This window comes from Echeneis naucrates, chromosome 16 (assembly GCF_900963305.1).
Source record: "Echeneis naucrates chromosome 16, fEcheNa1.1, whole genome shotgun sequence".
In the NCBI taxonomy this organism is placed as follows: Eukaryota; Metazoa; Chordata; class Actinopteri; order Carangiformes; family Echeneidae; genus Echeneis; species Echeneis naucrates.
In genome coordinates this window covers 16,009,467-16,035,003 of record NC_042526.1, presented here as the reverse complement: position 1 = coordinate 16,035,003, position 25,537 = coordinate 16,009,467, and the positions used below count along the sequence as shown (strand labels likewise).

At 39.2% G+C, this 25,537-nt stretch overlaps 1 protein-coding gene across 1 annotated transcript; it reads right to left on the bottom strand.

Moving 5' to 3' along the window:
- Window positions 1-1,792: 1,792 nt before the first annotated feature.
- LOC115056892 (zinc finger protein aebp2) lies at window positions 1,793-25,148 on the bottom strand. Its single transcript, XM_029523671.1, has 9 exons — window positions 24,562-25,148; window positions 23,402-23,612; window positions 22,633-22,740; window positions 22,220-22,406; window positions 20,230-20,354; window positions 12,746-12,813; window positions 5,539-5,652; window positions 3,822-3,851; window positions 1,793-2,792 (listed from the first exon to the last, which is right to left on the bottom strand). The coding sequence occupies exons 1-9, from the start codon at window positions 25,095-25,097 to the stop codon at window positions 2,786-2,788; spliced, it is 1,386 nt and encodes a 461-aa protein (XP_029379531.1). The 5' UTR covers window positions 25,098-25,148; the 3' UTR covers window positions 1,793-2,785.
- Between the last annotated feature and the right edge of the window lie 389 nt (window positions 25,149-25,537).

Genomic DNA, 25,537 nt, shown 5'->3' with positions numbered 1-25,537 from the left:
TGTTCCAATGAAATAACTATTTTATTTATTATTGACATTTTTTTAATTACTGATAAAGTATGTTGCTAGACTAAGCCAAGATCAACGTGCTTTACAAAGCAGATCCTTCCTGCTACTGCTGAACAACACTTTGAGGGTGGAAAACAAAGGCAAAACTGGAGTCAAATATGGCTGCAAGCAGTAATAATCAGAGCCAAACAACAAGAGCACATCAAGCTGAGTACATCAGGAAAGAGGAAAAAGGATAAATTATTCTACTGAGAAACAGTGATCATTATCGGAGAAAGCAGAAATGGCCCAACAGACTGTGTCATAACTAAAAAGATCTAAAAATTAATGAGTTGAGTGTCGTCAACAGAACTGTGGGAATGTTATTCACCCAAGATAGTGCAGGTCTATTCAGCTGTCTTGTACTGTGACTCATGAACAACTGAATTATTGTATATAATGTGTGCACTCCAGGCTCTCAGGACGGGCTTATCACTGAACTTCCTACTAACTGATGCCTGAAATCATGTGACCCTGTGGTAAGTCCCGCTCTTAAAATAGGATTAAGGGAAATGGAATATAATCTTAAATTAGTTTTAATGTTGATCTCTTCAAATCAATACAGCAACAACTGACCAGTCAAATCATGAAGAGTATGAACATGTAAAAATCATAATACATCCAAATAATTCTTGGCTTGGGATATGATGAACTAATGCAGGAGTATTTGAATATGGTTTGGACTAAAGATTAAAAGATTTCAAACACTGCAGTTGAATCCACTGTTTGGTGGGAACTGAAAAAAAGAGAGTGAAAGTTGCACTCACCATACCTTTTACCAGAACAACATACAAATACTCTGTAGACCTTTGTTTTAGAAAGCTTTCACTGAGATTTCTGTCCATGGCGTATTGACATGATTGCTTCACATCATTTCTCAACACTTATCCGATGCCCAGTTTGGCTGCCATCACTTCTTTTGACCTCACGTTCGCTCTGAGATGCTTCTCTGGTCACCGCACTAGAGTGGTTATCTGAGTTACAAGAGCATTGAAGAACCAGTCTGACTGTCCTTTTCTGATCTCTCTTATCAACATGGCATGTCTGTTTGCAGGCTTTTTACTTTGTGCTCCAATGAGCCTCTTTAACCCCAACACTGCAGGAAAACATTTGCTGACACATTACACATGATGTTGGCACTCTAAGGACATTTATGATGGAAAAAGTGCTACATTCATGCCTTGGTGTTATTGCCAAGACATCTTCTACATAACGGGTCGAGAAGGAGCCATAGAGTCATATGCGAGAGACACAAACCAAAGCAGACAAACACAACAGAGGCCCAGTGAACTTTTTTGCTTGCCTACTCCTCAAAGAAATGAGGGAAGCACCTGAAGACATCCATTCATCACATACCAGGAGTCCTAAATTACCACAGTTTAAGTGTACTGTGTGCATCAATCTCTCTCTCTGAGAAAGACAAACGGACAGATATGGGCTTTATATAGAGGTGCATACTGAAAAGCAAGACAGCCATATTAAAACAGACCTCTCTCTGAACTCACTTGTCTCTGCAGGCATGTTCACTAACAGCTGAGGCTGGCAGGGGTTCTGCCCTGCTGGCCCACTCATTCACTCCTCCACAGCATACTCCCAAAGATGTTCTCTTCATGGACGCCAAATAAACCATGCCAATCCCTCCAACACACCCATAAGGAACTAATATTCATACCATAATTAATGCATCGCTGCCATTCTAACACCTTACATCCTCCTTTGTACCAACAGCTGAGGTTTGTCAACATCTGTCTGATTTCCCCATTTTATTAAAAACAAATATTCCATTTCCAACAGGGACAACACGGAGTAGAAAACACAACTTTTTTAAACAGTAATTCTTGAGTGCTTAAATAGTGGTGATGTAAAATTATCAAAATGATTATGATATACACAGTTTGTATTACTTGTCAGAGAGATGTTGGGAAGATAAGTATAAATCACATCAACGTAAATGCTCTGTTGAAATGTCCGAGTAATTTTTCTGCTGTAGTGTCTACAGACTGGGTAAGATGAAGAGCTACACAGGAGTGCCCTGTAATACTGTTATTGCTCCTGTAAGCGTTTGCATCGCATTGAATCAAAGTCTGGCATGACTGGCACAGCCTCACACATCATTGTCATACACACCGGTAACACTGCTGCATTCAGTAAATATAAATATGCCGATCCGTTAAGACTTCTGTTATGTACAGCATAATTACAGCTAAAAATGCTCAAATAATTCAAACAATTGACAGTTAACATTTAGTATCACAGTAAATACGGTTCTAATCAAAACCTTCACAAAAATCCACAGTACACCAGCATTTTCAAAGTAGAAAAATAAGTTACAAATCTGCATAAATATTCTTAAACAAAACTGTTATAAAATATGCTGCATTTTCTGACAATGTTACACAAAACATTTTTTTCCACAATTAGGTATTAAGAATATTTTCAGTTGGATACTTGTAAAAAAAAAAAAAAAAAAAAACATTCATTGGAGATTTTGATAAACACAAACTGTATGAAATTTGTTAGTCCCATTTTAGACCACACAGGGCTACAATAGTCATTTCAAATATAAAATATTGATAAGGGGTAAAAAGGAAAATTGCAGCATAGCCAAGTTTCACTTGCTTTTATCGCCACTTGTTTTCCCCCGTTCAGCGGACAGATGAAGATTGTCCCTTCCCATACAGATAAACCTCCCATGAACAAGGATTTCCCCTTAAGTATCAAGTCCACAGATGACTCCTTACAGGCTGAACACAAAGACAGGAGAAAAAGACAGAAAGAGGCAGAGAATGAGTTGTTCCCAGTGTGTCATAAGAGAGATTACAGTATGAGAAATGGGCTTTATCCTGGATATTCAGACATTGAGCTGACTTCCTTTGCAGACACATTACGCTGTGCATTTTAGAGCATTGCTGTGCTGAACTACTGAGGTGAATTAATGGAATAATGAACAATGGCCAAATATGACCTCATGTTTCAGTGAGACTATGCAATGCCAAGGTTCGTGGCTTCAAAATGGCCTGTTTCTCAATTAGCTGGCTTCACAGTACACTGACACGGTGAAACTGTGGGCGCGAAGTAATCATCTAGGTTGAGAATGTTTCACCACAGGAGAGCCAGAGCCACGGGTAATACTACAGATGCAAAACCGTTACCACATCATCAAAACATCATCATTTGATTTCAGCAATACCAAAAGAATAGCGAACTTAACATTTTTGTTCAACTACAGTTGAGCCATAGATCTTAAAGAGTTGAGTTACTGAACAAAGATGTGGCAACTCTATGATGTATATATGTATGTGTGTGTATATATATACACACATATACAGTATATATATACACACACACACACACACAATAAAGTTAATAGCACTTACCAGTGTGATTTTCAAAGCTGCGCTTAAATGCTTCAATATATATATATATATATATATATATATATATATATATATATGAGGACCACCTGACCACTTAACTATGTGCTGGCAAAGCAGTGAGTTTTCTATAGTTTGTTACTTTGCATATCTTTGGTCAGCATTGGCTTTAACTTCTGCATTGAGCATTTTTTGGCATTAGTAACTACATCAGAGTAAAGGCCCTTATTTTAACTGATTAACTATGTCCAATTGTTAGTTTGAAACTACTGTGAATGTAGTTCATTCACTCACAATGTTACTGTGTCTGCAGTACGCCTGAATAAACATTTCAGTGTATGCCAATATTTTCTTTAATCTAGATGTTACACATACACAAAATGAACTTGCTCAACTTACCTTCGCTTCAGCCGCTTTTGGGGAAGTGCTCTGAAATCACACAAAAAGTTTTTGAGGCCACTGTGTAGGTACATCTCTTTATACAATGTGATTGTGTTTTGAGTTGCTTTCAGTCGAGCAGACAAAATGCAAGAGCCTTAATGCAGAAACATTGCTGAAATAATATAAACCTTAGCTGCCATTACATCAGTTTTTTTCTGTCCATCTCATTGACGTGTACTAGCATTTTCCTCAATATATTTACTGCCACAGGCACCAGTCACCTCATTTGTTTAGGGTTTTCATGCTACAGGACAACCTTGACACAAATTGGCTGAATGCTGACGGTTATATTCAACTATGAAACTAGAGTCCAGCAGCAGCCTGTGCAGTTACTGAGCCTTCAGGTCTAATTAAAATCAGTCAGTCTGTGTGCTGATCAGCACACTTGTGTGCCATATATCTCAGTTAAGATGGCCACTCTGTTATTTTAGGCACATTGTTCCTCTTCAGGATCCATTTTCAGCCTTTTATTGTGCACCATAAAGCTAACCTTGTTTTCTCATCTCAGTGGTGTGTGTGCCAATTCCTGCAGATCTGCACAGAATTATACCTTTTTATTATTATTCCTTAATGGATATTAGTGCACTTACATTTGTAAAAAAAATTGTATTTTAAAAGGTGATTTTGACTAAATTAGCTCCTCATATAAACATCCTGTTCTGAAATTATTTACCAGCCAATAAGTTTACACGGGAAGGTCTTTATAAAATGAAGCCTTATCTAAAATATTAGGGCCCCTTTATCATTGTTTGTAATTTTTCACAATATAAAACAGCCACCATATCTGGCTCTTGTCAAATAGCTGACCTCTTTCATTGGGCTGTTCAGCAGACATTTGTGTCCTCACGCACAAAAGAAAAAAAAAAAAAAGTTTTCTCTGCACTTGTTTTTAATTCGACTGCTGAAGACAGAGTTGGTGCCACCTTGTGGCATGAAGTGTTAGTGCTGCACATCAGTGGTCCCCAACCTTCTTTGGGCCACGGACCACTTGCATGCCGGAGAAACTGTCCGCGGATCGGAAGAGAGTTTACTGTAGTTTAGATTAAAAAAAGAAAGAGGAGTGTAAAAGTAACCTCTACACCATATTTTATGCACTTTTAATAACTTTTAGATGCTCATCACACTAATATCTACTCACCATAATGCACAATCAGTAGAGGCCATTTGCTATTACACAGAGCGTAATTAAAGTCTCTTGATATTTTCTTTTTGCTCTCTCTGGGGCCCCTCTGGTGTCTCCTCCCTGATCAGAGGAACACTCCAGCGACTTCTGTTTGTGGGCCATTTTTGCGTGTGTTAGCTCGCCGACTTATTGCAGTTTGGAAAATACCTGGGAATGAGGCGGGGGTGGATGTGGCAATTTTTCATAATAAAATACCCGGAAGACAATGGAGAATAAAATACATACAATTTTAAACAAAGTTATTTTTTCTTTGCGGCCCGGTAGTTGGGGACCCTGATCTGCATCCACATGTACAAAGACTCAGGTGGGCAAGGCAAAGGCAATAGATTTTAAACACATTTTTGTTGCACTGTAATTCTTAAAAAAACAAAAAAAAACAAAAAAAAACACAACTCAATATTTACATGCGGGCAGCATGTATTTGGCTGAGGCTAATTCGATCTACATCAATGTGTGTTTGTGTGCATGTCTCCAAAGAGGACACACCCTCACCGATAGATGTTTGGGTCAAGCAGCATGGCTGTGTCCTGTGGTAGCTGGGATAAGTGCACCACTTTCGTTTTCAGCTGACATCGCTCTGTCTCATTCACCCACACATCAGGTAGTCTGCAAGACAATGCACACACATGCACACAAATAAGTTGTGTGGTCATGGTTTCAGCTCTAACAAGAGAAAGGGAGAAAAGGGAATGGAGTGGGAGTAAGGTTAAAAGAAGCTATTGGGAGATGGACAAAGAGCCTCATTGAGCCCGGGGCACATGTTGACACTTTGCTCTGAAAGCCAAGTACATTTCCATAAGTAACATGCCCTTGACTCAAGTGTGAGTGACCCGAGGGAGTGATGTATGAACATAGGTGTGCAAACCTTAACGCACAAAGACACACACCTACAGAGTATTAAACAATCACATACCATCCTTCCATTTAGATTCAAGATTGTTTATTCCAATGCATATATAGAATAGATAAAGAAAAAAAAAAGTTAAAAAAACTGGAAAATCATAAGCAATCTTCAAAATCATCTACACTGTATTTTCTTGATTAGCTTACATCCACTTGTTTGACAATGTGGAATTGGTGAATGACTGTGTGTATGCGAGGTGGTACAGTCTATGCATGTCAAAGTGTCTGGCTTAAAACAATCCAGTAAGAAAGTAGCTTGAAATACAAAAATAAGCGCTGTGAAAAACAACAGTTCAGGCAAGATGACTGAGTGAAAGGTACACAACCCGAATATTTGTGCGCACATGGTGTACTGTACTGTTGAGCTGTATCTCACTGTACACCCAACAGCGTGCTCCCCCGTGAAAGAAGGGAGTGTGCAAGCACTGATGTGGCAAGTCAAGGTGAATAGGAAAAAAACAAAGAGCTTAACGAGCTGACTGCACCTCCCCTCCCTCCTCAAGCCTCCCCTGTCTCCACCCCCAGCATTCCCCCCGTCACTATGTGCGTCATCACAGGAGCCCCCTGAGATGCAAACTTACACACACAGACACACAAGCCCCACAGACATGCACAGCAAGCAGCAGTTAGGCAAGCAGGCAGCCACCCAGCCAAATCACTCATCCACATGCCGAGTCAGCCTATTCAGCGGATATGTGGAGGTAGTCCTTCACATGCAGCACATTCAGCGCAACAAGGCGCAGGTAGAGATGGAGAACAAAAGGGAAAAAGAGCAACAGAAAGCAGACATATGAAGGATGGGGAAAGAGAGAAGAGGAGGGAAAGGAAAATGGGAGAGGGAGGGACAGCCCACTTACATCGTGGCTGTCCTTTTATGGCATGTTTAAATGCCTGGAGGGTTAGGCATACATGGTCCAATTTAGTAAATATTATTACACTAAGAAAACATATGCAGTACATTTATAATCTACAAAAATGTAGTCTGTGGTGCCATGTTAAAACATTCAGGTCAAGACTATTAAAGAAAGATGTGTAATCAGAATTGAGCCAGGCGCAGCTTAATCACAGATAGGGTTTGTGCTTTTTGAATAAACACACGACCAAACAGACAAACGCAGAACAGAAGTGCCACTTCGACATAAATATTCAAAAAAACAGTATCAGCATGTGTTACCAAAGAACAAAAGACAGGGCCCAGAACCAAATGCAACTCTGTTCATGATATCAAGTCAAGTGCTTAAGAAACTTACACCGGCCAAATGATATCAGGAAAAAATGAAAATGTCCAACTGTATCTTGCAATTGGTATGCTTTAAGTAATTTATTAAGGAAAAACACAGAAACAAAAGTGTGTCATAGCAAAATTGTTGGACTAAAGAGACAAAATACCCTTTTTATTTTCATAAACCCAGAAATTGGCTTTCTCAACATGTTTTGGGTCAATGAAACGCAGGAGGCAAATAAAACAAATAAGCCATGCACACAAAACATAAGCTAGAATTAAGAAACTTGACAACGTGGATGTTGACGATGCATAACAGGTTTATGGCAGTAAAGATGTCTGATTATTATACTGTTAATGGCAGTTTTTTATGTGCATTTTTATATGTAGATGGATAATAACGGGATTCAATAATAATTCTGCTAAACGCATTCACAATGTTCAATAGCTGCAAAGTTCTTAATTAACTTTCTGTCTTTTTGGATCTTTGGCAGACAGCAGAAGGGTTTGCTTCCCCTTTAATGGTGGAGAGAATGGAAAGAGGAAGTTGAAGAGGCAGGGACAAGACAGGTAACAGCTCCCTTCATAGCAGCTTTAAAGTTTGGGTTAGTCTTGATTTGTATGCTTGTGAAAATCAAACCTCAAATGACAGAATTAGACCAGCAGAGTGTGAAATATGCAGTAAACACCCTTGCATGATTATGTTCATGCACTGTTACGTGCACATTCTTCTTCAGACTTCATAAAAGTGTCAGATCAAGTGAGTTATTTTATTGTGATCAATCAGCAGGATGCAGGATAGCTTCACTCACAAACCTAAGAGGCATTTCAACCCAAAGACACCATTCACTCACACCAAGCCAAATAAAGACAATTGGATTTATTTTCTTTTCCAGAAAGGACTGTTTGGCTTGTTTCTTTATGAGCCAGAAATGTATATTGTGAATGAGGCCTCTGTTGGGAGAGCTTCTGGAGGTGCCTGCCAGAGTGAAGCCCAGTCTTCCACGCTGAATTGACGGCCAGCTTCAGGCCTTTAGTGGTGAGTAATAAGATCATCCCAGAGCTGCAAAGTGTATATTAAATCATTAAATGTCTTTATACGGACTGACTCCTACAAAACCTTAGACCAGTGGTCATATTAGACAGCCTGTGGGCCAAAACTGGCCCATAGCCAATGGCTGGGCTGCCAGATTATTTAGAAATTCTTTTTTTTTGCTAACTATTGTTATATTTTGTACATTATCACATCGAGATAATCCCACATATATGCTACATTAAAACTAAATGTGAAAAATATAGAATCTATCCCCACCAGAAGAATGCTTATTATACTTTTATCCATGCTAATAGTCAATGACAGGCACAATCAGCGAATACACAGCTCTGCTCTATCATTAGTTTACACATTTAATGTTCACTATAGCCTAATTTTATTCACCTTCACGTAAATTAGGCTTTTTTTTTGTTATGGGCCCCCATGTAATAGTTTTGAAAATATTTTCCTCATGGCCAAACTTAATCACCGACCACTGCCTAGACAGTAGACCGAGAGAGCAGGTTCTGCTCACTGCAGGCACAAGACAAACCATGTCTACCAAAAAAATAAAAAAAATAAAGAAAAGAAGACTGCAAACGGTCACAATCGTATTCCAGACAACTATTCACTATAATCACTTAGCTCCAAAATGCCTGACAGATGCATATTCTAAATATTTTTTTGAGTGCAGAGGGAAAAGAACAATGTTACCTATGGCAATAATAATGCCATTGTTACAATCATGGCTGATTCTTGCATGAATTCATGCATTGCATGGCATGAAAAAATGTTCAAACAGGTCAAGTAATGTAATACACGTATGTCCTCTAATATAAGGAACACAAACAATTATTAACCTGTAATTATATTTGTATATTATTCATAGTTTAAATGCTCAGGTTGTATTTGATGTGTCTTTTTCTAAAGTATTGGAAAGGCCCACATTGTGTCCATGCTATTAATTCTTCTTCCTGTTTAAAGCTTTTTTTTTTTTTTTTTAAAGAATGTACTTTTCCGCTATATAATAAAGTAATGAAAAAAACAGATACTAGTGATAAAAAAAAAAAAAAAAAATTGACAACAAAGATTGTGTATAATAAGCAGCATGTAATTTGCTTAAAGTGATCCGCGGTTCAGTACAGTTCACTGTCACAAACAGTGTCCTCTACTGTTTATGATTAAAAAGCATTCAGTAGCATACAGCAATCCAAAGATTGCAGTCATGATCTTTCCTTTCTCTCTCATCCTATCAGCCCTCCCAACCCCTCTTCCTTCAAAGTGAGCTGCAGGTGGTTCATGGTCAGTCATGTTAATCAGTTACTCATTAATCCAATTGGAGTTCATGTGTGTCATTCAGGATGTGAATGGTTAGTGCTGGCATTAATAAACATGACTTCCCGCATTTAAATGACTAATCATTGACTCAGTGACAGAGAAACATATACTTTCAAACACACGTACACACCAAAGTGGTGTGTAAGAGTTCCAGTTACTTCACATTAAAAGAGTGTGTAGCGGCTTTTTAGCATTTCCAATACCAAAAAACACACAAACAAAAGAAATCCAAGAAAATAAAGGTGTATGAAATTGTTTAAAAACATGTTTGACTTCTTAGCAAATATGTATTTCTTAGCATGTGTAGGCAATAGTTATATAAATAGGGACATTTCCAGCTAATCATTGGCAACTCGCTTGAGTTCTGTTGTGAAATTGACTAAGCCAAAATAGTGTTACGTCCCCCGAACATATACAGTATTCGTTGTGATATTGTAATGACACAAGGGAAAATATAATGTTCGAAAAATATACGAAACTAAAGCAACTAAATGGAGTTAATGAGCCAAATTGCATACTTACATTTTCCCTTATAATACTCTTGAACTAATGATATATTGTAAGAGAAGAACACATATGCCATTAAAAGAACGGCACACACATTTGACAGTTTTACACTTATGCCCTCCAATATAAGGAACACAAACAATATTAACCTGTAATTATATTTATATATTATTCATAGTTTAAATGCTCAGGTTGTATTTGAGTTGTGTCTTTTTCTAAAGTACTCTGGTTTCCTCTCACCGTCCAAAGACATCATGTTTGGGTTAACTGGTGACTAAACTGTCCGTATGGTTGTGCATCTCTGTCTATCTCTGTATGTTGGCCCTACGATGGACTGCTGTCCAGGTGGGGGGGGGGGGCAAATGTACAACTTTGTACTACCACTGATTTCTCCTACATGGATGAAGCCAAAAGGCAATGAACTTTTGTTTTCTCTCAGTGTAATTCTCCCTGCTTTCATTCTGCCTTTTATTTTTATTATTTTTTTTTATTTCTCTCTCCCACAACCATTTGTTCTCAATTCGCTTTTTTACTTTTGTCTAGTCTGCATCTCCCCCTTTTTTTCTCCCCCTTTGAGTCTCAGTATCAATCTCCATCTGTGTCTCTCTATTTGGGGTTAATCCAACAAATTTTTCTTGATCACTAAACTTCATCTCTCTCTTCTGTTTCCATTCCTGCTTTATTTGTCTATGCACAAGATCAAACTCCCCACATGTGGGGTGAGGAGGCAATTGCATTAGAGGATGAAAGAGAGGGAAAGAAGATGGGAAATTGAAGCAGCAGAGGGTTAAGAATACAAGGGTTTATCTACAGTGCTTCATTAAAGGGTGTCACCTGTAATTTACTTTGTGATGCATCATAAAGATTTCTTTGCCCAGTGCCATCTTTGCTCTTCTTCTCACTAAACCTATTTATCGCTCTGTTTTCCCACTGCTTCTTTGTTTCCTCTGACTTTGCCCTTCTTCTTCCTTCCTTTCACCTCCCACGTCTCCTTTTCTTTCCCCTCCTTCATTCTTCATATCTCTTCCCTCTAATCATCTTCAGAGGCTTCACAGTCAGAGCCTTTAATGGGAGTGTGGGTGCATTGGAAGTGTGGTGGGAGCTTTCCTGAAGCAAGAACTCTTGAGTATTACAGTGCTCTCTGAAGCTTTTTCTCTTCTCTCTGAGGCTGACTAATTTCATTTCAAGCACACTACAGAAGCTGCTTGTCCTTCTTCCCAATTCCTGAAATGGCCTAGGGCTAAGTGGTACCAAAATTCACCTCCAGTTTGCTGAGCCTGGTGAAGGTGAGCTGGGCATAGGTACAGTTTGAAACTACTGAGGACTGGGCGCTGGCCACTCATGCCCCAGTGGGGCTGATCATCATATGTTCATAGAAGTTCTTCCAGGGTTTATAACAAAATGCTGTGATGGACAATTATTAACTCAACTGTGGATTGATTACTGGAGAGAGACAGAAGACAATCATCCTCAGAGTAAATTTGGACATCGATCCACTGTTTGAAAGACAATGTAATGGAGCAACTTAAGCAAAGCAGATCGTATAGAACCTGAACCAAAACTGGAGACAGAGAGTGGACTTAGTGGCCAATAAATGAATAAATAAATAAAATCAAATGAAATAAATAAATAAATGTTCCAGGCAAGAATATCAATATGTAAGGATGGCCGATAACCTAATTTTGCGCACAGCAGTTTGCATGATACTTATTCTCACACAGAGTTCTCCACAATAAATATTGGATCAGCAAGGAGAGGAAGGCTGGAGAGATTTATTGTAAGCCCTGACATGAAAGAAGGCCACCATGTTGACTGTACGGCTGGATAAAAAGGAGAATCATAAAACTATCAGAGGCAGAGACATATGCATTGTTGATGTTCACTTCAACATGCAGGCACTCCTTCTGCACAAAAAGGAAATGTTTGTATGACAGCTTCACATGGTAAGCATGCAAAGGATTATTTGTACAAATTTGTAAAAAAAAAAAGAAATGAGTACTTCATCTTGCACTTTGTTGTTTTCCCAGCAGGACAGTTAGATTATTTGAGAAGTCAACCTAGAAGTTTTAGCAGTTGATGCAGTGCGTCACAACAGCAACACAGTGTTCAGAGGTTTCAATTTTTCTGGTTACTCACAATAATAAAGATTAAGCTTTTGATTTATGAAAGATAATCTCTTTGTCTGGTTAAAATCTTCTATTTGTCTGGTAAATATGTTACGCAATGTCAGTGTGACAGGTTGTCATTTGGGATTTTTGATTAGTAGGCAAGCTTCTGGAGAGCAGGTAGCATCTCAAATGAGTCTGTTGGAGAGAAGATGCCAGCAGGAGAAGTGGGAGATTAATAGATGAGAATGGCCAGCTGTTGTTCCCATCAAGACTGTCAGACATTGAATGATTCACCCCCGAAGTCTTTTAATTTAGTTTCTTATTCTTATCCATTTGATAAATAAAATGAACTGAACCCAAGGAAAGCTCAGCGCATGGATGCACTAAATGTATTTTCCTACTCCTGCCAGTGTTGTAACACTGAAACTCCTTTCTTAGAACTTTTTTTTTTCTGGCAAGTGTGACATCATTTGTTTTTTAAGTATGCATATATTTTCTCTATATTTATTTTAATACCCTTACGCTTATATTTGATTAAGGAAAGGTTTTTGCACATGATTTATATAGCATAGGAGAAGTTTTACTTACATGTCCTCAGGTGTCCAGTGTAGGAGAACCTTCACCTTGCCTGAACCTTCTTTCCTTTTGGCTAGGACCTGAAAAACAAACGAAAAACACAACAATGTACTAAAAGAAAGTGAATACTTGTGTCTTCTTTGCATGCTGCACTACTGCCATTCATACCAAAGTAACCATGACCAACATCAGCGATGAAAAGTAACCAATATCTTCAGAATGCATACAACTTAACCCACATATAATGGTTAATGTGAAGCTAGTTCAAGATTTTACAAGCATCAGATTTGCATAAATGAATCGGTTTGGCCCATGTTGCAGCAGTCTCCTTTGTCTGTGCAGAACCAGCTTCAAAGCCATGCCCCTATCCTGCCCCATCTCTGCCGAATAATGAGACTACATACTTCAAACATCTCACCAAGTGATACAGTGGCTGATCATTACACTAATAAGCAGTATGTGCAATCTTAATAATACATGCAAGTGCTCTATCAAGATTTCAATTTTAAGCAGAATCTATCCCACATTTTCTCACAACATACAATATAAATATCACATTCGGGCAAAACCTTTGACTGTGAAGTATTTGATAAGACACTGCTCTTGTGAATCGTGTCAGCACCAGACACTTCAATGCTTTACACAAGCGTGAGTCTGACTGAAACAACCACCTACTTTGCTGCAGTGCTTTTTGTTCATTTTATTAGTGTTTTGTTGTTGTTTTTCTTTTTATTACCTGGTTTAATTACACAAGACATATTCTGATAAAACAACTGAGAATTTCAAATATGAAAATATACTTAAAGAAATGCAAGATTTCCTGAATAGTTGGCCCTGTTTATGTATAACATTTCATCTATCATGCCATGTTGGTTTATAGTAAAGCTGGTATGGAATCTGCACAAATATTGTCAGTAGGGAAAAGAAAGCTAGAAAAAATAACCGGGAGTGTCAAAAATAGCCCCAGATATAATGTCTTACGTCAATTGGCTCTCTTTGTGAGGAATATCTATTTTTAGGATGTTGAATGAGTTCACATGTGAAGAACTTCTCTTACGCACATGAAAATCTGAAATTATTTTTATGACTCTAGGGGCCGGCTGTGGCATTGATGGAAACTGGTTTGAGGACAGGAGGGAGGAATCTCTATTGAGACAAGACACACAGGCTGAGACCTAGAATCACTCCTCTCCTGCTAACACTTTTCCTATCCTCTCACTTTTTAGCTAAAATATTCATTCATATCATTGCCTTAAGGAACATCATTTAGCTATATCTATCTCACCAATATGCCAACAGTACATATTTTAACGTGAATATCCGTGATTTTGTCTTTTGTGGAGCAAAAATGAAAACCAGCATGTTATTCTTCTCTTTTCTTTACTTAATATACATTTTTAGGAAATCATTGACTATCTGGGGGGGAAGTCAAGTGCAAATCCATATTTATATTCTGATAAGCTTCAAGCTATAGAGTTGCTGAATGAAGTGTGGAAAACAAACTGCTCACAAACATATTTAGTTACAGACCGATTAACTTTTGTATCTAGACAAGGGTAGCAGATACAAACATTTTTGCTGACTTGTTGCCATAACATTTGTCTGTGAGTAGCTATGAAAATGCCAGCCAACTCAGCACATCAACCATGTTGTTTATAATAAAAGGCTTACATATAAAACTTCTTAGAATAGACACGAGACAAAGTAGGGAGAGCAAATACAGTAGTAACAGCATAAGTGATGATGATCCTGAGAAAAACAGAAATAATTTTAATACAAAATGGAAAAGAAGGATTTCTGCATCCTTCACCTCATCAGTAGTATCTCGTTAAACATTGCATCAGTGATACGCAGAATAAATGTTTTAGAGCTGTCCTTCTGTCTGCTTGTGTTTCACAAGTCAAACTAGGGGTCTCAAACTCAAATTAGATTTGGGCTGCTGCTGCCACTTTCACATCATTGGAGGTTAACAACACCACCACCACCACTTTGTTCGAGTAATGCAAAAAAGAACATATTTCTGAAAATGTAGTTTTTTTTTTTTTATTTTAAATACCACCTGTCTATAACCTGTGCTTGTCATCCACTTTTCTCTTCGATTTTGAATGCAACACGTTCCCTCTCCTTCTGCTACTACTACAGCAACTTTTTCTTCTTTTTTGTCTCCTGCTTATTTTTCATGTCGTCTGCTCTTGAGCATCACATCGTACAGTTCTGCATCTGCACTCTTCCTGTTTGTTTCAAAAACTGCACAGCTGGTGAAATACTTTTGCATTTAAAAAATAAATGTTCTTTTTATGAATTCATTTTAATTTCACAAGAAGTGGTTAGCATAATTATTGTGGGGAACACTACATAAAAAAAAAAAAAAAAAATAACCTCAAGGTCAGATTTACATGACTATTTTGTAGGGCTGTCAACTGATTAAAATTTTTAATCTGGATTAATCACAATTATGTCACCATTCCTAAATATGACTGAAAATTTTACATTTTCTTTGTATGTTGTTGGAATTTAAGGATAAATGACAGGAAGTGGATATAAATGTTTAACATTTGTTTTTTATTAAATGCAGTACCATTGCTTTTTTCTTTTTTTTTCCCAGTAAATATAGGATGGTCACAACAGTTGTTTTGGGCTGCATAAACAATGTAAATCAGTTCTCACTAATGTATCTTAATTGGGATTTAAAGAAAATTACTTTATTGCATTTTAGGTTTATTTCAAGTCCAATAAAGTATAATAGGCCTAAATGTCTACTTCTGAAAAAAAAATAAAAAAATTGTATATATATATATATATATATATATATAAAAACCATCAAAAATGAATCGTTTCGCACTCCATGATGTGTGCATCATCAGGCAGCAGGAAGCTGCTGACATGTAGACGGCAAGTTAAGGGTGCAGTGAAGACAAATAGCAGAATGTAATTACTGCGGTTTCCAAAAAAAGAAAGAATTAAATAACACTGACAGCCCTACTATTCGGACATCAAGTTGCGGCCGTAAACGAGGGGGTGGAGTGGCCCGTGAGCTGTGAATTTGAGACCCTTGGGCTGGATTGAAAAGTCAGCCTCTGTCTTTTTACATGTTTCCTGTCACTCAGCCATTGATCTGTACTTTACTTTCAAAGATGTTGATTCTTCATCTTTTCTTCCAGTGCATCTATTTAAAAGGGACTAAGGGTCCTTTCAGGTAATGATATTAAGTTGCCAAATGCTTCAGCTTTTTATGCTTTTACAATATAAGAAGTCACACTAGACCCTCTGAGTTGTGCTATGACTTCAGGGTAGATAGTGCAGTGACTCGCCATTCGAAAGTGAAAAGCCAGTTTGACAGACCAGAGCTGACTGGTTAGCATACTAACTTCATGTAGAAGAACAGAAGCAATATAAATAGAGAGGAAAACCAGAGAACAAGCATTGATTTGCCTAGCTGCAGACAGCTCCTGGTGCCTTGGAACTGCTAAAATCACAACACTTATTCTAGACTGTAAAGTAAAAGAAGGTAGGTTTTTATTAGAGCTAGAATTTTATTTGTCTAATTGCATTATTTAATAAGAATAATTAGTCAAAGTTTGGTAAGAAGCCCAGTTGTGATCTGCTTCCATTTTCCAGATAAAGTCTGCAGTAACTTCAAATGAGGCAAGTCTTGTTTTGACAATAAATAGCAATAAAAGATAATAATGATAATAATCCAGAACAACAAAAAGTGTTGAAAGCATGATTTAAGTATGATTACATTGCTTTTATATTGGGCACACTTTTTGTGTGTTGATCGATCTAAAGTAGAGGTCACTATTACACAGAGACTTGGATTTATTATCAATAAATGCCAAATTCTGACAAAGCTTTTATATTTTGAGTGGCAGTTTTTCCAACCTTTAATCTACTGGTTACATGGTGTTACCTAGCCAACGACCAAAATAGGCCAATTAGTCAGATGAACAGAGATGGGAAGCACCTAACAGACAGAAATAGGGAGGGAAAGTGAGGATGTGAGTAAGATGAGTGGAAGGAAGTGGGCCAAAAAAGAGAAGGGGAAAGGGAGGAAGCATTTAAATGCACGTTTTTAGGGTAAAGTTCCTTATTACAACCTTTATTTTCATTGAAAAGAGAAGAGAACATGTAAGTATTAGTATTAGAAAAGTTATTAGTACGTTCAGGAGAAGAGAGAGCCTCTCAGCAACTACCACAGGCCTAGGCTGCAGCATGATCCTAAATCCACTACTGGCTGCAATGGGGTCAACTATACGTGTCTCGAGCCCTGCAGCTGAGACTCCTTACATTACGTGCTGCTTGACTGCACCTTTAATCAGAAATGCATAGCTGTTACCCTCACAGGAGCAGGTTAATAATCAAAACCCAGGGAACTATAGCTATAGCCATGTATGTCAATGCTGAAGGTTAATGCTGTGAGCTGAGTGGTTTGATGATAGCAGTTGATGCTTTAAAGGGACATAACATTATCCTCTATTGACCCAAGAGAGGAAGGGAAAAGAGAGATGGAGTGAGAGCAGAAAAAAATAGGTAGATATTAGAGTGGCTCAAAAAACAAGGCAATGAAAACGGCTAGACCTAACGGGGGGGAGGACCGGCCTGCTAAAACTGGGTGCCTGTCTAGTGTCAAGGGGTCAAGCTGGAGATGACGCAGATTGGTGCAATAACAAAAATATCCCATCATAAACATGACTGAGTTGCTCTGGCGTGTCAGCAGGCCCATTGGCCAAACTCCACAGAACCCCCACAGCTCTGCTCCAACTCTCCAGGCCTGGGAGGCCCCACTGGGGCCTGAGGTCTGACACACCGCTGCAGTCTTTCTCCACCACAATCCTCCAGGGGAATGTGAGGAGGAGAATGTATGCCCAACTGGCCAGATCTCCTTCCGATTCCATGACCCTAACCTTTACTTAACCCTTCTTTCTTGTCCTTTCACTCAAAGTCTCTGTTTCTCTCCATTTGTTACTCTCCTTCCCCTGGCTAGCTCTTCCTCCTCCTCTGTTATGTCCAAATATGCGGTTGCCTCTCTTAACCTCTTCCCAAGCTTTATCTTCATTTTTGTTCCCCGAGCTTTTCTTTTAAAATTCTTGGCTGCTGCAGAGCAGTTGAGGTTCACAGGAGCAGAGCAGAAAAGAATTTGAAAGGGACTGAGAGACACTAAAAGTAAAACAATGCTATTTGTGAGAGCACAATGCTCCAATTACATTTAATATGAACAGACGCATTAACAACAAGTCTATCTAAAACCGCATTCAAAAGTACATTCTCAATAATGCTTAAATTATTGCCAGTAGAGATTTATTTTGAGAGCAAAGAGATCCATTACATAGCTTCATGGCAATCTGTTTGCATGCATAAATTACAGTACTGTAGATATAGGAGATCTGTAGGCTCTTCTGTGAATGCTGAAGTCACAATAACAACCCTAAAAGCCTCCCAGTCTGACCTCAAACTATGTGAGTGAAGGTCTGTATTTCAGAGAGCATGTTAAGTGAAAACGGTGTTGGCGATGATGCAGAACAGCTGGGACAGGTTATTGCAACAGCTGGTATCTGTTGTTACAATGCTCCTCATACAACGCTTCTAAAGGCTAATGTTAGCTTGTTTGGCAAACAGCTAACAACCTGAGCTTGGTGGTCACTTCAGATGACCATCATGACTGTTTAGGCTGTTTTGGATTTTTTTTTGTGGATATCACATCGCTCCATGGGTTTGTTCAATTTAACCAATAGCTTGAAAAGGCTCTATGGAGGTATGTGTGTGTTGCATGCATGCATGTGTGCATATGTGCACAAATGAGCACATGTAGCACAAATGGTTGCTGTAGTATTGAGATGATAATCTAGAATTGTAGACTTTTATTGGTATACCAAATTTCTATGATCATTAACAGACCAAATATAACTGTAGTTCACTAGCTTTAACCCACTGTGACATTATGATCTTCTCCTTGTACAGTATCTTTGTTTTGCCCCTGCAAATTTGGTCGGTTAACAAAAACCTTTAATACAACTGGGGGTTTATTTCACGTTGACCATTAATCTTTTTGTTTGGTGTTTTGCTTAAATGGCCATATTATCAGAGGAACTGATCTATCTTAAGGTAATAATTAATACCACAATAATAACAATTCTAATGTTATTGATCTATAAGACTATCTAACTAAATGGTTAAGTCATATGTGAAGGGTCTCAGGAGATATTTTCACATTTTTCTAAGGAGAGCTTTATATGAATATGATGGGAGATTATGCTGAGAAAGTTAGAGAGTCAATGAGTTGTGTTTTATGCACAGTATGTGAAAGGAGATGGAATTAGGAAGCACATGATGACACTTTTTTTTTTTTTCCATCCTATTAGCAAATATGACACCATCCTACAATTTGAGTGTTCCGAACAGGAGGCAGGGTGCTCCCTAGTGGTGCCAAGTAAGGATAGCAATTATTTTAAATAAATAAAAATCTGTGCATGACACCCTCATCACTACAGTTAACCTATCTTAATATCAAACTCTCTCCCCCACTTTTTAAAATCATTGTGAGTGAGAGATGGGAAATCTTTCACTTGAAAAGGCGATTTTCCTGTGAGTGCTCATGTGTGCCCTCAATAGCAAGGAGCGAAGGTACTCAACAAGACATAAATAATGAATCATGCAGTGTGTTCAGAATGGAACTCAGCTCTATACACACACACAAAATATCCAATAGTGTTTCCCACGAAGCCCAGTTCAGAGAAAAACATCAAGTCTTAAAGAAATTCTAAAGGTTCACTCCTAGTGCACGCAGAACAACAACCAAAAAAAAAAAAAAAAAATCAGCAGTGATTCTTTCCCTCCATTGTTTTAAACAAAAACAAAAACAACAAAATGGCTTGGGGGGGCATAAATGTAACAACAATTATATCAGGCGATGGAGACCCCCTCTGTATTCATCACTTGACAGATCAAGATTTAGTTAAGAAATATAAAAAGTATTGAATATAATCTTAATATTTTATGATCAGTGTCTTAGCAGTTACATGCTGATGCTTCATTTGTCTGATGCATGTAAGGTAACACAAGAATGCTGCTGCCACAGCTTCTATATTATGTCACAGTCAACATACAAATGCAGACTGACACTGCTGTATGTACCATTCACAGATTCATTATAATTTCAATATATCTTTTAACCCCTGTGAGGTTTTCAAATGTAAATTTGTGGTGACTTCACTTAAGCTGCCTTTCAACAGCTCTAAACTGAAAAAAATGACATTTTTGATTGGCCCATGTAAGTATGTTTTCCTCAATCTGAAACAAGTCAGATTTTTTTGTCTAGATTAATTGATTTACAATGTGATTATCATGTTTATTGTGAGCTATGTAGTGTTAGTTAACACACGGCGTGCATTTGATAATCCTGATATTTCAGCCCCCCGCTTCAATTTAAACCCAATGAAGTGAAAATAGGTAACCATAGGCAAATAATACAGGATGGAGAAGAGTAGGGAAGCTCTCACCGTGCTGTGAAAGACCACACTGTGGCCATTGCCCACACTTTCAATGTGGGTGGCGAGGTTGAGACAAATGGCCCTGTGGCGAATAGCATCCATGGTTTGGGCATCAAAGAAGTCATGGGGCCTCGCTGGAAGGGAAGTAGGACATAATCAAATGAGACATTACACCAGGGTTCCCACTGTGGCTTAAACATATAAAAATGCAGAAGCTTTTCTAAGGCTTTCTGTAACTATAAATATAGCTGAATAATCTCACACTTGAAAAATGCTATTCCATTGTGGTTTTTATTTGCAGCAACAAAAACGTCTGAAGTCAGTGAAAAGTCAGTTGATTGAAAGCTATAGTAATGAAATTCCTATGGTTTAGTTGCGCTGAATAACTGCCCCATTGCAAATATTCAGTGGCAAGGAAACTCAAGACATCTTGATATTTCATGTTAAATACATTTATTCAAGATTTGCAATTGCGGCTTATGCAAGCCATTTGTAGTCTACGAAAAATGAAACACATTTTCTTTTCTTTAACAGCTCATCCAAGCAAGCAGAGCAGAGATCAGATCTTAACTAGCATGCAACTTCTTCCTATCCAAAAATTTCTGTCATTTATTCCTCAATCTATGTTTATTTGTGAAGACATTTGGTTTAACTGAAAAGAGCTTTGCCTATGAGGTCAACACAGACAAATTGCATCACTAAAATACTATTATGGTCAGATTTAATTTCAGTGTTGCTGGCTCTGATGAGGGGATGCCCTTGCATGGATAATGAAGTTTCAAACCTCCACCTCATTGCTGTTGACTAACATGTTGCTCTGATACGAGAGACTCATATAATGGTTCCACAAAGCAATGTTTCAACAGTTGCAACTTGCTGCAAAGACAATTAAGAGGAAATGGTGAATGCAAAAAGAGCAACCTTGATAAAGCTATTGGTTTCCAGCTAATTCACTGCATGATGTAAGGATGTATGTATTACTACATATAGCTTACTCTTTCTCTTTGACTTTATGATGGTTTTTCTCCTGTAATTGAATAGCAAACTCAGACAGCACTCTGACGTGTTGCTGCACTTAACATTTTAGCAAAGCCAAATCAAGTTTTTCACATAATCTACTTTTGTTTTATTCTATATTTCTATTTTTGAAATGTCTCAAGAGTGCCTCTCAACTATCAATCGTTTATTGTAAAGAGCGTACTTGAATGAGTTAGTGTTAGGTTATAAAATGATCCTTGTTAGCTGAATTTCAGGCTTTCTCAAACGATTTATTTGAATGGCTCATTACCTCAAGCAATTTCTCCATTCAGTATTTGCAAGTTAATTTGGAATTTGAATTCAAATTAATGGAAATGAATGGCTGGTAAGGATATAATCAATCAGTCATGTTATGTTATTCATGGGAAAACAGATGGAAATAATGTCAAGTATATGATAATTGTAACTAATGTACTGAAATGTGCAAATCTGATTACATGGCCAGTCAATGACCTCATGAATCTTTCAACAAAAACTGGAAAATCTACGGTAATGGCAGTCTGTGATTGAAAAACATACAGTAAAATTTCGCTTCCACACGCACACACACACAAACTAATACACAACTGCGAGAAAAATTAAAAAGAGATGGATTTGCATAATGCAGTGCAGCAACAGAAACAAGGAGTAGGATAGTAATCTCCACAAGGGAGATTACTATCAGCATCTACCTGGGCACAATCAAACCAGCAAAGACAAATTATGAGAGAAAACCTAAAATATTTTCACTGTAATGCAGAACATTGCCACAGGAAGAACCTGTCTCTCTAGCTGGCAGAGGTTTATCTTGTTTTGTGTCTGTGTGGTCCAGCTCTACCTTCTCCAACAAATAGATGTGGGTGGTCAGAAAACGAAAACATATGTTTCAGCACAACATAAATGGCAATACATGGGAGATGTGTTGTAATCCTTACCATCAAAAGAAAGACAGGGTTAGTTTGTGTGCCTGTTAGGTACGTACGTAGGGAGCACCTGCGTTTGTTCTTGAGTTTCTTTCTCTTGTTGAGTCCAGCCTTGGAGGGTGACTCCTCTTTGAGTTTGGCCTGGCTGGACATTTTAGAGGAGCTCTGCTGGCTGAAGTGACTGGGTACATGGCGAGCCAACCCTCCCTGGGAAGCAAAGCTGGCATTGCAGCCACCAACTACACACTGCAGCAGAGCACAACATGTTAAGGAATAAGGAATTTTTTCAAATAAACTAATGACAAATATCTATTTTAGCTAATGATGTGGCTGAGCCAACACTGAGATGGCATTGCATTGACTGACAGCCATTACAAAAACATCAAACATGTTGTCCTTTGCTACCGAACTTTAGTGAAACATCGTCAGAAAGCACTGCAGATGTGCATCATGCCTGAGTTACTGGTTTTACCTTGAACGGCTTGTCTCCGCTGTGGGTCAGCATGTGTCTCTGGAGCCAACTCTGACTGGTAGATGGTGTATTATACACCTTACAGCCCTTCCAAAGACACACGAACACCTGAAGAACACAAACAGCTCAGATAAGATGGCAGTATAAAGAGACAGATACACTGAAAGAGGCAGGCAGGCAGGAAGACAACATTCTCAAATATATGTAAAGTTGTTTAGTCCCATCTTCTATTCTTTCTAGTCTGTTTTTTTTTTTCCTCCAGGTGGAAGAGTCAGTGTGCCTCCTGTTAAGCATAGCTTTTATTTCTCAGATAAAACCTCTTTATGTTACAGGCATGGGTACTTTGGCTTGAAATACATTTAGACTTTATGAAACCTAAAAACGACAGGAAGAGTGCCCTTCAGAACTATGCACTATTTTACTGTCCAAGTTCTTGATGGTGCCAACCTGGCAAACAATAAAAAAGACTTGAATGGTGAGTTTATGTGAAATAAACCTCTGATGGAACCCGGTCAGATATTCAGAGGCTTTTCTGAGTCACTGACAGATCTGATAGGGAAAAAGTTCAACAGCAACACTTTCAAAAAACAGTGTCACCATTAATCCACATAACAGCAGAAATGTGTTTCAATAAAAACTGGATGAAGCAACCATTTAATACTCAAAACATGTACTGTCAAACTGCAGCAATTTCTTCCACTCCGTCTTGAGAGTCTGTACTGTCAACATTAAATTGCAGCCTAAAGCATGAACATTAAAATCTACTGACCCCTCCCCTCTGTCCATCCACATGAATTCCCCTGATGTGCTCGGCCAGATCTGGACTGGAGTTGAAGCACTGGGGACAGAGGTCCCAGCAGCAAGGGTAAGCCACTGTCTTAGTCCCTGACGAACTGACACTGCTTTGGCCATTCATCATAGCAGGAGTGGAACGTCCACTGGAGACTGTGCTCTCCATCTCCATCAGAGTGCTGCTGATACTGAGAGGGAGGAGAGGGTGGAGTGGCCAGAGGGAGAGAAAGAAAGAAAGACGAATGCAGCCCAGTGTTTAAAAAAACATCGGCATTCAAACCATCAAGAATGTCCGTATTGCTTGGTTCGGGGTTTGCACAGCCATGACAAACAGGTGCAGATATCACTTGCCACATACATAGTCAATTTGCGTGAAAAGGCCTCAGCCTGCAGCAGATTCTTCATGCATGCCACTTTTATCACTCATGCCAAATCAATTATATCCTTATATTTAATGCTTTCAGCATTATATTATTAATTTGCCATACTCTTAACATCACCAAAGGGCTTGTAGGGGATAGCTTACTCATGCAACAAGCAAGTCTCTTCTGCTTATTATTCCCAGTGCAATGTGTCCTCCAGTTATGGATGAGAGCAGGGGGTTTAGCTTTAAATGTATGTATATTCCTACTATAATCAAAACCACATCGCCCTGAAATATGTGTTTTTCTTGTTAATTCATGTGGATGTTTCACCTAAAGGCACAAAAGTGTGTTTAATTTAACATGTTAGAATGAAATTTGCCCCATGACAACGTCTCTGGAAACCAATATCATTCAAGATTAGTTTGATGAGCATGATAAAGAAACTGAAACCACCATCACTAATGAGGGGGGAGTAGATTGATTTTGACAGAAGGTACTTTAACTGTTTGATGAGAAAAACATAACAGATGCTGATAATCATCCAAGCAAATCCTGTCTAAATGCCTGAGGACGTGTCATCATAACAACTAGCTACAAACAACAAGTTCAAGTGAGGATAAACGGAAGCAGTGACTTAAATGAAGGTTGGCAGTGTGTAAGCTCTGTTGATGAGGAAAAACTCTCATGAGCTGTTATCTTGTGCTCGTTGATGATGAGATGGAGGGAGTTTCCCTGTACGCCCAGCCCACACCTGTCAGTGCTTCACACCGACCTGTCCTCCGAGTCCATCCGGCTCAGCGGTTCACCATCCGAGGAGGAGATCTCCACGCTGGGCCGCCTCTTATCGCCCAGCTCCCCACCTGCTCCGCTGGCTTTCTCGCTGTCTTCGCAAACAGTTTTGCTCTTTTCGCAGTCTATCCCCGAGCACCGGCTGTCTTCTGCCGGCTCCACCTTCGCTTCTTTCATGGCAGACTCGCCTTTGCAGCCTCGGGGGATTTGCTCTAGCTCCGGTTTCTGCTCCGGCTCTTCAGCAGCGGACGCCGTCTCCCGGTTGTCCGCTTCCAGGTCGCCCTGTGTCACCGCCGCGCTGGCGGCCTTATCAGCCGTCTCAGCTGGCTTGTCCTCACCGGCCTCCGCGCCCACTTCTTCCATTTTCGGTTCTACGCTGCCGCCTGCTCCCTCCGTCTCCGTCTCCGTCTCGGCCGGGCCATTTTCTTTTTCATCGCCGTCGCCCTCGGTTGTCTCCACGGGCGGCGCATCGTTGTCAGCGGTCAGTGCAGCTTTGTCGTCCGGAACCGTCGCGGCCATTTCAGCGGCGGAGGTTTCGGTCCGACGGCGGAGGAGTCTGTCCGGACCTTCTCACTGCAGAGGGAGGGCGGGGCCAGAACACACTGTCTGGGCTCTGATTGGTCAGAAGCAGCACGTGGAGGGCGAACTCTGACGTTGGCATTTAAACATTCCATGTGTTTCCGCTTCTTCTCTGAAACAGGAGTCCGCGTTCAGCCAGGAGACGAGCACAGGTCAGCATCCTCCACAGCAGCTCTCAGCGTGAGTCTCACATTATTCCGACTCATCTGCGGTAGGCAGCTTTCCAGCCGCAGGGTAATATTCATTAGTTATTTTATTTCAAGTCATGGCTACCTGATGAACTCCACTCTAACTCTAACCCTCTGATGGATTTGCCTCCTGGTAGAGATCGGTGGGAGACCTGAGCCAAAATCATTTCCCAGTATCTTATCAACATGTAA